General features: G+C 39.3%; 1 protein-coding gene across 1 annotated transcript in view; it reads right to left on the bottom strand.

Annotated features, from left to right (window-relative positions):
• LOC126094444 (fibrillin-2-like) overlaps positions 1-13,488 on the bottom strand; it is a 354,361-nt gene that overhangs the window by 221,158 nt on the left and 119,715 nt on the right. The window contains exons 15-16 of the mRNA XM_049908817.1: positions 9,984-10,065; positions 6,097-6,263 (exon numbers count right to left, since the gene is read on the bottom strand). Of these exons, the coding sequence (XP_049764774.1) occupies positions 6,097-6,263; positions 9,984-10,065 (249 nt within the window). The remainder of the gene's footprint in view (positions 1-6,096; positions 6,264-9,983; positions 10,066-13,488) is intronic.

Here is a 13,488-nt window from a genome sequence, read left to right on the forward strand (position 1 = left end):
TACTATGGGTTGCAGGTGCTGATCAACTAAAGCAGATATACATTCAGTGAGTGCTTTGAACACATCAACTATAAGATGGCCAGGAATATTGGATTTGTGGATATTAGGAAGAAGGTAAAATGTTGGGCTGCATGATTTGGGTTGGGTAAGAAGTTCTGTGGATTGAGGTGCTTGTCCGTGTGAGGGACCTGAGATTTTAGGGAGGGACTGCAGGTCAGCTTGTACCACAGGGATGGGATCTTGAAGGCAGATGCTGTATGTGGAGGTGTCAGACAGCTGGCGTAGACCTTCACTAACACACTCTTGCTAGTCAAGTACCCCTGTGGTACATATATGCCAGGAGGATAAAGATGGAGTCATCAGCTTTTAGGGCATGCAGAGCCTGGAATCCTGCAGAGGACAGGTTAGGGTTATGGTGTAGGAACCTGTGGAGGGGTTGTGAAGTAATGCTACATGTGAAGAGTTCTTGGAAGGCTTGTAAGCAATGATTTTGGGGTAGTGGTTGTAGATCAAGTTGGAATTGTGACTGCAACTGTTCAAGGCAGGGCTCAATGTCAGTTTTGCTGTTGGAAAGGTTTTGGGATTGGGTTGCAAAGTGATATTTCTAATTGTCATTATGTGTGAAGGAAAGTAGGGCCTTCACCAAACCAGAATGATTAAATGCAGGTTTAGGACTGTGTGACACCTCTACATACAGTATCTGCTATCAAGAGCCCATTCCTGTGATTCAAACTGACCTGAAGGTTTTAAGGAGGCACAGCGGGTCAGTCCCTCCTTAAAATCTCAGGTCCATCACAAGGACTAACACCTCAGCCCACAGAACTTCTTAACCGCCAAACCAAGCACACTCACCTTTTGCTTTCTTCCTACGGTGCATAAATCCAATCATCTTGGTCGCCCTTTAGTTGCAGGCTTCAGAACACCCTCCGAACATATATGTGCCTTAGTTGATCACTGCCTGCAACCCATAGTACAATGACTTCCATTAGAGTCACCGACCATTTCCTAGATTGTCTGAAATCCATGCCCATCCTGCTCCCAACACACACCTTCCTTGTCTCCATTAATGAGTTCTCCCTCTATACCAACATCCCGTATGAACATGGCCTGTCTGCTGCTGAACATTCCTTCAGTCAGTGCCCACCTGATTCCAAACCAACGACATCCTTCCTGCTCACCTTCACCAACTTTATACTTACCAACAACTACTTAACCTTCGACGGGAAGATATACAAACAGATCAGGGTACAGCCATGGGAACCAGGATGGCTCCTTCCAATGCCAACCTCTTCATGGGTTGCTTGGAGGGGCCTTTCCTGGGATCCATAAGCTTTCAGCCCCTGGTTTGGTTTAGACATCTTTGCCATATGGACTCATGGCGAGGCTGATCTGTTAAAACTCAACGAATCTCTAAACACTTTCTTTCAATTAAATTTCACATGGTCCTAAGCTGAATCCCATGCCATTTTCCTTGATGTTGATCCCATCTGCACTGAAGACCATCTACATACTTCTGTCCAGCAACTGACAGACACCTGTACTTACATTCTGACAGTTGCCATCCATTCCATGTCAAACGTTCCCTTCTATACAGCCTTGGAATTCGAGGCAAATATATCTGTTCAGATGAAGACTCTTTACACAGGGTGTATATGTGGACAAGGAAAAAAATTCCCATATTTCCCGGTTAAAAAATACACTTTCTTCCAGATGAAAATACACTTTTTCTGTGTTAAGTGACAATATACCTTTTATACACCAGCGTAGAACTCCTGACACTTTAGGAAGCGAACTTTAAAAAAAAGTTGCGTTTTGGAAAGATCTTTGATTTGCAGCAACATGTACAGTTCATATTTTCATATTACGAAAGTATATAGTCGGACGCCATCAAGATCGCAATGCACTTTTGTATGCCAATCATAGCTCATGTCACGTGATCATGCCAGCTGGTGGTAGCAGATATTCAATGCGTTTGCAAGGGGCTCGCAAAACCAGATTTCGTAAATCAATCTCCCAATACCATTTCTGGGTGTTCACGTAAACACTTCAAAATTGATTCTGGAAATCCACTTCTGGTTACTGGTTTTCCAATTCTGGAATAGATTTTCGCTCCACGTAAATGCAGCCGATATTGAAACGTGCTTGGGCTGTCAGGTTTCATCTTACTTTTAAAATTTTCAGCTAATATTGACGGAGTGGCTTTTTGTAAAGTAAAAGGATAAGTAGAAATATTAGACTGAAACTGTTTATATGAGGGTTGGAACTTAAATAGTGACAACTATTTATTCACAACCGATACAAAAGAGTCACACGTTTGCACCTGTTACTGTCCTTCAAAGTAGTCACCAGCGTTGTGTAGAAGGACATCAGAGGATACTCCGAGAGCACCGGAATTTCATAAACCGTAATAAAATGCATAATTTGACTTAAAGAGCACATTCATCCAGATTCACAAAGAAGTAAGCCCCAAGCTGATATTAAACTTTTCACTGTGTCTTTCAGGACACAAATTTTCTTGAAGTATTACTACTGTATTATCTCACGTTTAGTTCTTTATTATGGCATAACGCCATATGTCCCAAAAGATAACAGTGTGCTCTTTAAATTCCACAAACGGTTGACACTAGCCAATAGTGTTTCAAATAAATTGACTGCCTCTATGGAAAAGATTAATTAAAGCCAAAGTTTTTTAGCAAATTGACAAAACTGCCAAATACCTGGAAATAAAATAAAATCAGAAAACTGGAACTAATAACACTTTTTGCCTTCCATAATTATGTGAATGTATTTTAATATTTATAGCTCCTGGCCACAGAAATCCATTTAGTTTTCATTTGACATGAGAACTGTAAACCGAGCAGAAACAACAAATTCACTAAACATAAACAGTTCATGTGGAGACTACCCTCATCCCTCTACATATCAAACTGCTCTGTGCATGCACAAATCTGGCAGTTTGGGCGTGCCAGAAATATGTTTCCGGATAGCATCTGGCTGCTTGTTGCCACTGCTGATACTGCTCGTGTCTAGTTACCTTGGATACAGCTACAGTCACACTTCAAGTAGACAGAAGCAGAAGAATATACTGCGCACGCGCGACTCAACTGCACATGCGCATAGGCCTGCTGGAAACTGCTCAAACAAAATTAATTCCATTGTGACATCACGCCCATTGCAAGCAGCTTGTTGCTGTGAAGTATTGCATAGTCTTCATCCTAAAGCTTTTGACACATTTTGCTGTCGGCAAACGCTTGCGAGTGCACTGTATTTTGTTGCTGTATATGACGCATTTCCTTTGCAACTTAAGTTTTCTTTCCCTCGTATATGTTTTATTGCTGTAGTATTATATTGCAGTAGTGGGCTAAAGTAAAATTCTTTGTTAGAATATCAGTTCTTACCAGTCAAACTACAAAAATTTAACTGAAAACTAAAACAATGAAAAATTCCTGGAATTATAAAAAATTCCTGGGTTTTTCCTGGTTTTCCCCCAGATGAAAAAATTCCTGTTTTTTTTTCCAAATTTCCCAGTTGTCCTGAAGCCTACACATCCTGTTACAGCAATACAACACCATTCTAACCTCAGCCTTTACTGGACATCATTACCCCACCAGCCCAGTTCAAAAGCAGATTCCCACGTGCATCACATTCAATCCTGGTACTGCTGATCCTTCTCAAAAACAACTTCAGAGCACACCACTTTTCACTCAGTATTATCCCGGCCTTGAATGTATTAATCAGTTAGTTCGACAAGGCCACGAAATCTTGAAATCGTGCCCTGAAATGAGATTCACTCTATCTGAGATTCTGACAACCACAACTAGAACAGCTTTTCGTTGTCCTCCCAATCTTCGCAATTTCTTTGTCAGACCCTATGCTGTTTTTGCACCCGTCTCCCTACGAGATGGCTCCTAGCCCCTGTGGCTGTCCCCACTGCAAGATTTGCCCTATGCATCCTTCTATCAACACCTATACCAACCCTGTAACTGGCAAAACATATACTATCAAAGGAGGAGCCACCTATGAAACATGTCCTATACCGTCTGTTATGTAAACACTGTTCGGCCTTTTACATTGGCATGACTACCACCAAGCTATCAGTTAGGATGAATTATCATAGGCAGAGAATGTATACCGGTAACACACGATATCCTGTTGCCGAGAATGTTCAACAACATAACAGTCCTGACCTCAGTGCTTGTTTCACCACATGCACCATCTGAATTCTTCCCCCAGATGCCAGATTCTGAGAATTCTGCAATGGGAACTAGCACTACAACATGTCCTTGGTTCTTGCCACCCACCTATCCTTAATGTACACTAATTTCTTCTGTACTGGCATTTCTTCACAGTAACTACTTCTTCTTCACTTCATTTTAGTTTCCTATATTTTCTGACATGTCTATTTTTTGCCAGCGCCCCCCTCCCCTCTGCTACATACAGTGCACTAAGTTCTTCACTCTTATTGACTCGTGCATGATGTTTTAGCAGTAATCTCTGTCTTGCATATTACCCTGTCTTCCACCTTTAAGCTCTCAGGTTTTCAAATCTCATCCAGTGCAGTCCCCTACAACCAGTCTTTCCTTCTCATCCTGTCTGGTAAGTCTCCTCTGACTCGGGGTTCTGGGTGACTTTTCTGAACTCCACCCCTTTTTCTAAACCTCTCCAGTCTTTTTTCTTCACCACTCTTCCTCCCCTTCAACCCTTCTGCTGGAAGAAGGAACCACTGGCTCCGACAGCTTACATAAGAAAACCATTTTTATGTATGTTTTCTCCTGCAGCCACTTGGCAATTACATGATATCCTCAAAAATTGATTTTTTTAATTGTTACATTAACCACTGGTATTAGATTTTCATCTTCCTTCACATTCTGAATTATCCATTCAATGCCCTCATATGCTCTCTCAATATCTGCATCTTCTGCCTGTGAAGTCTTATTGTTCACCTCAACTATTGTTCTTTGTGTTAGTTTGCTTTTGATTCCGATGAGAAACACTGAACTTTCTGTCCTAGCTTTCTATTCATGACGAATCCTACTACCATACACAATTCTCTGCTGATGTTAATATTTACTACATATGTCTTACCAGGTATCTTGATCTATACTAACAATAATCTGCTCATAAAAGAGGAGGTATAGTTTCACTTAAAATGTATATAATCATGCAAATACTCCATTTCGTCCAATTGCTTTTCCACTTCTGAGTGAATGTGGATTTCTATTCTATGATCACTTATCTCTCAGTTTAGTATCAAATTGCAATGAAGAACCACAATATGATTTCCCACAGGGAAACAATTTGGGTTAATTCTGTATTTTGAGCTTCTCTGTTGAACCTCTGTTTTCATGAAATATTATCGCTGCACAACTTTGTATGTGACTTTAGCCCATTTACTGATTTTGTGTAAGACAAAATGTCTTACAATTATTTATAGCATTTATGGAAATGCATTCTAATAATAAATTTGGTGCTATTCCTATTTTCGCAGTTTTCTAATGAACAGAATTTCTCCAGGTGAGTTTAGGATAAAATCTAACAGTAATAATTTTCAGCAAAAAATATTCATAGTAGGATATGAGGTCACAACAAGAGAATCAGAAAAATTAGAGCTCAAGTCATGCTTTACTGGCAATCATTTTTCCCATGAGTCATTTGTGAATGGAAGGGGGGAGGGGAGGGGGGAGTTAACGGTACCAGAAGTACCCTCCATCACAAACCAAAAGGTGATTTGCAGAGTATGAGTGTGGATATATGTCGATGTAATAAAATACGGGTGCTGTATTAGAGGAGACAAACAGTCAACATTACAAAAATGATACTTCCGTTAACCTGAATTTAGAACTTCGCACACTGTCAGACTTCACTAGCAACTTTGAATGAGTTTCAAGGTTCTCAGTTCTCAAGTTCTTCAATCATAAAGATAGTACATTAACGAGATGAATCTTAAACAATTGGCAACAAAGCAGATACAAAGTTCAATAGATACAGCAATTACAAAGATAATAATGAAGTGACAGAAAAGTTCTTTTTGTAACTGTGTGCTTCATAATAAGATGTCTGTAAATTATCCAAATAAAACAAAATATAGGACAATACCGATGCAAGAAGTTTTTCCAGGCCCTGGAAGCAATCCTTCTGTACAAATACATGAAAAACTGCCAGGACTGTTTATGCAGCGACCTCCATTGCAGATGCGTGGGTTCTCCTTACATTCGTCTACATCAGTGCAAGTACGTCCATCAAGTAGCAGCATGTATCCTGTCCTGGAAGCACAAAAATTTTATTTCCTAACATCAAAGAAAGTATTGACAAAGCTACCATACAACAAAACAAGAAATCATTTCTGCAAATTTTAAAACACAGATGTGTATAAAACGGTACCCAAAATTCCTTGGGTGAAGACTGTGTAATACACATTTCTGCTACTAGGGGTATGTTGCAGACCTCCTTGGGAGTTTAGTATTGCCTGGGAAGAGCTTGTCTGCCAATCTGCCAACTGTGAATTTTTTCACCACAGATGGTTTGCTCTCTCTTCATTTTTTAAGATGACAAAATCAAATGAACAATAAGTGGCTGTACATTTTTGTTTTATGATCAGCAAAAATGATGTAGAAACTATTGTGATGTAGAAAACAACTTGACACTGTTTCAGGAAAAAACCAAGAACAAGTCGTTTTAAAATGGTGATATGTCGACTGATGACATACCTCGTTTGACATGTTCACCAGTTTCCCAAACAGACCAATATGCCACACAAATTTGTGAACTTGTGGTGAAAGACTGTCATCAGACCAATGAACTATGAAAATCATAAAGTTGTTCTGTAACAACAACTGAAATGCATATCTAGCTTTTTTTAGTGCCTCCTACAACCAATGAAAATAACAAAAAAATCTAACTGCATAACATCTCAATATCACAATCATTACTTGTTTTGATTCAGTACTAGGTAATGTTTCATGTAACAGACCTTGAGATTCTGCTATCTTAGTAAACAGTAATGAATTTCAAGGAGGCTCTTAATTCCTAATTATGTACTGACTGCCTTCACAGATAAATAATTCATTCCGGATAATGCAGCTTTTGAAATGTGGTGCTGTAGAATTATGCTGAAGATTAGTTGCATATATCAAATAACAGATGATGAGATATTGAATCAAACTGGGGAAAAAAGAGATTTATGGCACAACTTGACTAAACGAAGGAATCAGTTGATAGGACGCATCCTGAGGCATCAAAGACTGATCAATTTGGTGATGGAAGGAAGTGCGAGGGGGTAAAAATTGTAGAGAGAGACCATGGTTTGAATATATCGCATGTTCAAATGGATGTAAGTTGCACTAATCATGCAGAGATGAAGAGGCCTGCAGAGGATAGACTAGCATGTAGAGTTGCATCAAACCAGTCTTTACATTGAAGACCACCACCACTACTACCCCCCTCCCAGCACCACCACAACAACAAAAACAACAATGAGATAACTGGTCTTTCCTGACAATCACAGGTTTATGAGAGAAAAAGACAGGAAGCAGATGATTTTTAACATTTTGAGGCTGATGCCCATAAAAATATGGAGGAAGTTGGTTTGGTTGGTAATTTTATGAGTTTGCCTTCTTGTGTATCCTTTTGTTCCTGTTTGAGTTATTATGCTTGTCACATGACTGAGCATCTCATTAGTTCAAATATTGATCACTAGATTGTCTGAGCATGCTGAAGAAGCATGTATATTTCTTCCTTATAGTAGGTCTTCAGTAGCCTGTTTTTGTTGTGTCAGCAGATAGTAGAATCAACAAAGTGGGGTGTGCGTTGACTGATGGCGAAAATGCTCAGAGTCGTTTAGCAGTTTTGAAGATAGTGACAACAATTTTTTGGAAGATAATGTCACAGACAACTCTGGGAATGACATCAACCATATTCAAAAAAGAAATTTTGGAGAGTCCAGGCAAATAATATTTTGTGTGAAATACTTTATTCAGCTTTCGATTGAAAGTGCTTTCTGCACATAATTCTAGAGTTATTTCATTTTCAAATATGCCTTTTTATGGTAGAATCAGAAGAGGAAGATGGACATCAAGTCATTTCAAGGGTAAGCAAGGGCATTATTCCCCTTGATTTAAATATGTCTGCTTGTGTCTGTATATGTGTGGATGGATATGTGTGTGTGTGCGCGAGTGTATACCCGTCCTTTTTTCCCCCTAAGGTAAGTCTTTCTGCTCCCGGGACTGGAATGACTCCTTACCCTCTCCCTTAAAACCCACATCCTTTCGTCTTTCCCTCTCCTTCCCTCTTTCCTGATGAGGCAACAGTTTGTTGCGAAAGCTTGAATTTTGTGTGTATGTTTGTGTTCGTTTGTGTGTCTGTCGACCTGCCAGCACTTTCATTTGGTAAGTCACATCATCTTTATATATATATATATATATAGTTATAATAGAAGGAAACATTCCACGAAGGAAAAATATACCTAAAAACAAAGATGATGTGACTTACCAAATGAAAGTGCTGGCAGGTCGACAGACACACAAACGAACACAAACATACACACAAAATTCAAGCTCTCGCAACAAACTGTTGCCTCATCAGGAAAGAGGGAAGGAGAGGGAAAGACGAAAGGATGTGGGTTTTAAGGGAGAGGGTAAGGAGTCATTCCAGTCCCGGGAGCGGAAAGACTTACCTTAGTATATATATATATATACCTAAAAACAAAGATGATGTGACTTACCAAATGAAAGTGCTGGCAGGTCGACAGACACACAAACGAACACAAACATACACACAAAATTCAAGCTTTCGCAACAAACTGTTGCCTCATCAGGAAAGAGGGAAGGAGAGGGAAAGACGAAAGGATGTGGGTTTTAAGGGAGAGGGTAAGGAGTCATTCCAGTCCCGGGAGCGGAAAGACTTACCTTATGGGGAAAAAAGGACGGGTATACACTCGCACACACACACATATCCATCCAGACATATACAGACACAAGCAGACATATTTAAAGACCTTAAAGGTCTCCTTCCGTCTTTCCTGATGAGGCAACAGTTTGTTGCGAAAGCTTGAATTTTGTGTGTATGTTTGTGTTCGTTTGTGTGTCTGTCGACCTGCCAGCACTTTCATTTGGTAAGTCACATCATCTTTGTTTTTAGGTATATTTTTCCTTCATGGAATGTTTCCTTCTATTATAACCATATAACCATATATATATATATATATATATATATATATATATATATATATATATAATAGAGGGAAACGTTCCACGTGGGAAAAATATATTTAAAAAGAAAGATGATGAGACTTACCAAACAAAAGCGCTGGCAGGTCGATAGACACACAGACAAACACAAACATACACACAAAATCTAGCTTTCGCAACCAATGGTTGCCTCGTCAGGAAAGAGGGAAGGAGAGGGAAAGACAAAAGGATTTGGGTTTTAAGGGAGAGGGTAATATATATATATATATATATATATATATATATATATATATATATATATATATACTGTTAAATTGAAAGGGTGAGTTGAAAAGCATGATGTAAAGAAACAAGCTACCAGTGTGGTGAGTTCAAAGTCACACTGTGTAAATTATAGTGCTTGAAAATGTACAATGCAATACTCCAATTATTTCAGATAAGGTTCTCAAACATGATTCCTGTACACAAAACAAACTTTATGTTTCATTAATGAATATTTATCATGCTGCTTTCTGAAAAGTCCTGTACCTATACTCTTGACCAATTTTTTAAAAGTAATGCTGTAAAACAATCACTTCATTGAAATACATGTTAATTCAAGAATATCATATTAGAAACAATTTAAGATTAGGAAGACAATATAATTCATTAAGGTAAATATTATACTATAAATTTTCTAAAAGTTACTATAGCTGAAAACATAGTAAAAATGGCACCATTTTGCAGCATAAGTTCATATGTTATGTTCAGTACCTGGAGTGTTAACATGTCTAGCCAAAAACGATTAAAGATACTAACCTACACGCACAGGAGTAACTGCCAGGTGTATTCATGCAAATGTCATCACAGCCACCATTTTGTTGTACACACTCATCAATATCTGTAACAGCACATGTGATGATTATGATTATGTCACAAAATTTACAACAGGAAAGGAATCATCATGTCCCATTGTCAAGCAGTGCCTACTTGTGTATCATTACAGAATCTATGAAAGTGCAATTCACTGTAAACTATATTTGAGTTTCTAAAGAATGCACTTTTTGTGATGGCAAAACAAATTACCAATGGGATGATAGTTCTGACACTGTAAAAATGTTAACAGTCTTAAAATGCATAACCAGAAGGCCGGTAAATATCTCAATGCAAGAAAAGAACCCTTTAGAGATCTTCAAATGCTCTGCTTTAATATTAGCCTAGTTAGATGTAGGATTATATAACATAACAATTACATCCATCTCTAAGACTGGCTGGCTTGTCTGCATTTTCTGAGTACTTGTGTCACATATCTGTTGAATTAAATTGTGAAGCACACTTATTGGAACTGACTCTTGAAGTTAAGGGTGAATAAATTGCTTTATATACCTATTTGAAAGCTAGTGTAAATACTTTTTCCTTTGCGTGTTTCTATGCACCACACGTCAGTCAGTTACAGGTGAGTGGTTGGCTTTCCTTTATTTTACATATTACCCCTAAGTTTCCAAGTTTTTCTACAAATGTTCTGGATAGAAGCTGCTGATGGCTTTATTGGTTTTGACAAAATGGAGATAAAATTACACAATCTGTTTTCAAGAAGATGGCAAAGTTGGAATATTCTTTCTGTCTTAGCGATAACTGAATTATAAATATCTTCAGGTTTGATAATCTTCATTCTGGCACATGGCAAATTTGAAGCAAAATCTTTCACTGTAGCAAATATGAAACTGGAAAGAAACATAAACTTCAAAACCTGATAGAAGGGCTGAGAGGGTAAAAACCATGGGCTACAAATCACATCTCCAAGAGAGAAAAGAAACTATGGTTAAAAAAGAAGCTTTGGAAGACAGTTTATGAGTAGGTTAAATGTCTAAATGACATTATGAGATTTATAAGAACATAGGCTTCCGCAGACGGTGTAATAGTGATAAAAATTCTTCTGGGTATTATGTCACGTCATTGCTAAAAACTAACAACAATAATAAACTAAAACCAATGTTTTGGCCAAATTGCAACAGCCTTTCTCAGGGCACGACTGGTTTTGCATGGGGATGGGTGCTTCTATTTATTACAGACTATCAATGTCTAACATCACTGTTGTAAAACTTTTAATTGGCCCTCTAATATGATTGGCTAGTCATGACCTAAGGGAAGATGGAAGGAAAGAGGATATTAGTGGATGTCCATGTCGTCAACGATTGGTAGCTGTCTGCAATAAGTGTTCGGCTTCTGGTCAATAAGTTTTCCTCCTGGTGTGCGTGGAAGTGGACTGACAGTTGCTCTACAGCTGTGTGTGCAGATACGTCTGTGTCCCATGTAGCTTTTGCCCCGTGACCAGTCGTGACCCATTGGACAGGGATGGCCAGCAGCCAGGACGCTGGGAGTTTGTAGCCATCTTCTCTGTGCTGCTTAATAATTTCGATCGCCTCCCGTATTTTGTGTTCTCACATCCACAATTCTTTCGCCAGTACTCGGGCTTCCTGGAACCTGATAGGTTGTCCACAGTCACGGTGTGTTCTGCTATCGCCGATTTATTATGTTGTTGTAATTGTACATAGCATTCGTGTTCTGCTACTCGTAAGCTGACAGGTCACCCTGTTTCTCTTGTGTAGGCAGCTCCGCTCTCACACCATAGTTTGTAAACACCTGCACTATTAAGATTGTTGACTACATCCTTGGTGGAACCTATCATTTCATGGATCCTGTGACAGCTATGAAAAATTGGTTTGAAAACTCGTCGGCGGAGGACACTGCCTAGCCGTTTACTGACGCCTTTTACATATGGTAAGTGTACCAATGGAAGCTTCTCTTCTTTGCCTTCTTATCATGTTCTGCTCCCTTTGATTTTAGCTACCTTTCTCATGATGTTGTCATCATAGCTGTTGGCACGAAACGTGTGTTGTAGCTCCTTTAATTCTTCTTTGATGTTATTTTCATCGCTCCAGCAGTTAACATATGCAGAACAGAATACTTTTGAGCTGGGTGGTGGTGGCTCTCCACTTGCAGGTTAGTGTGCGTTGGTTTCCGGTACACTTTGTGTCCCAGTTTACCTTCGGCAGCTCTGTATACTTCCACATCCAGAAATGGCAAGGTACCATTGTTTTCAGTCTCAAGTGTGAACTTTATATTTTTGTGCAGGCTATTTGAGTGCCATGGACCTTGCCGTTGGTGGGGAGGCTTGCGTGCCTCAATGATACAGCCATACCGTAGGTGCAACTACAACGGAGGGGTAACTGTTGAGAGGCCAGACAAACGTGTGGCTCCTGAAGAGGAGCAGTAGCCTTTTCAGTAATTGCAGGAGCAACAGTCTGGATGATTGACTGATCTGGCCTTGTACACTAACCAAAACGGCCTTGCTGTTGTGGTACTGCGAACGGCTGAAAGCATGGGGAAACTACAGCCGTAATTTTTCCCGAGGTCACGCAGCTTTACTGTATGGTTAAATGACGATGGCGTCCTCTTGGGTAAAATATTCCGGAGGTAAAATAGTCCCCCATTCGGATCTCCGGGTGGGGGCTACGCAAGAGGACGTCGTTATCAGGAGGAAGAAAACTGGCATTCTATGGATCAGACCGTGGAATGTCAGATCCCTTAATCGGGCAGGTAGGTTAGAAAATTTAAAAAGGGAAATCAATAGGTTAAAGTTAGATATAGTGGGAATTAGTGAAGTTCGGTGGCAGGAGGAACAAGACTTCTGGTCAGGTGAATACAGGGTTATAAATAGAAAATCAAACAGGGGTAATGCAGGAGTAGGTTTAATAATGAATAAAAAATAGGAGTGCGAGTAAGCTACTACAAACAGCATAGTGAACGTATTATAGTGGCCAAGATAGACACGAAGCCCATGCCTACTACAGTAGTACAAGTTTATATGCCAACTAGCTCTGCAAATGATGAAGAAATTGAAGAAATGTATGATGAAATAAAAGAAATTATTCAGGTAGTGAAGGGAGACAACAATTTAATAGTCATGGGTGACTGGAATTTGACAGTAGGAAATGGGAAAGAAGGGAACATAGTAGGTGAATATGGATTGGGGATAAGAAATGAAAGAGGAAGCCGTCTGGTGAATTTTGCACAGAGCATAACTTAATCATAGCTAACACTTGGTTCAAGAATCATAAAAGAAGGTTGTCTACATGGAAGAATCCAGGAGATACTAAAAAGTATCAGATAGATTATATAATGGTAAGACAGAGATTTAGGAACCAGGTTTTAAATTTTAGGACATTTCCAGGGGCAGAAGTGGACTCTGACCACAATCTATTGGTTATGAACTGTAGATTAAAACTGAAGAAATTGCAAAAAGGTGGGAATTTAAGGAGAT

Source organism: Schistocerca cancellata, chromosome 8 (genome assembly GCF_023864275.1).
Source record: "Schistocerca cancellata isolate TAMUIC-IGC-003103 chromosome 8, iqSchCanc2.1, whole genome shotgun sequence".
Lineage (NCBI taxonomy): Eukaryota > Metazoa > Arthropoda > Insecta > Orthoptera > Acrididae > Schistocerca > Schistocerca cancellata.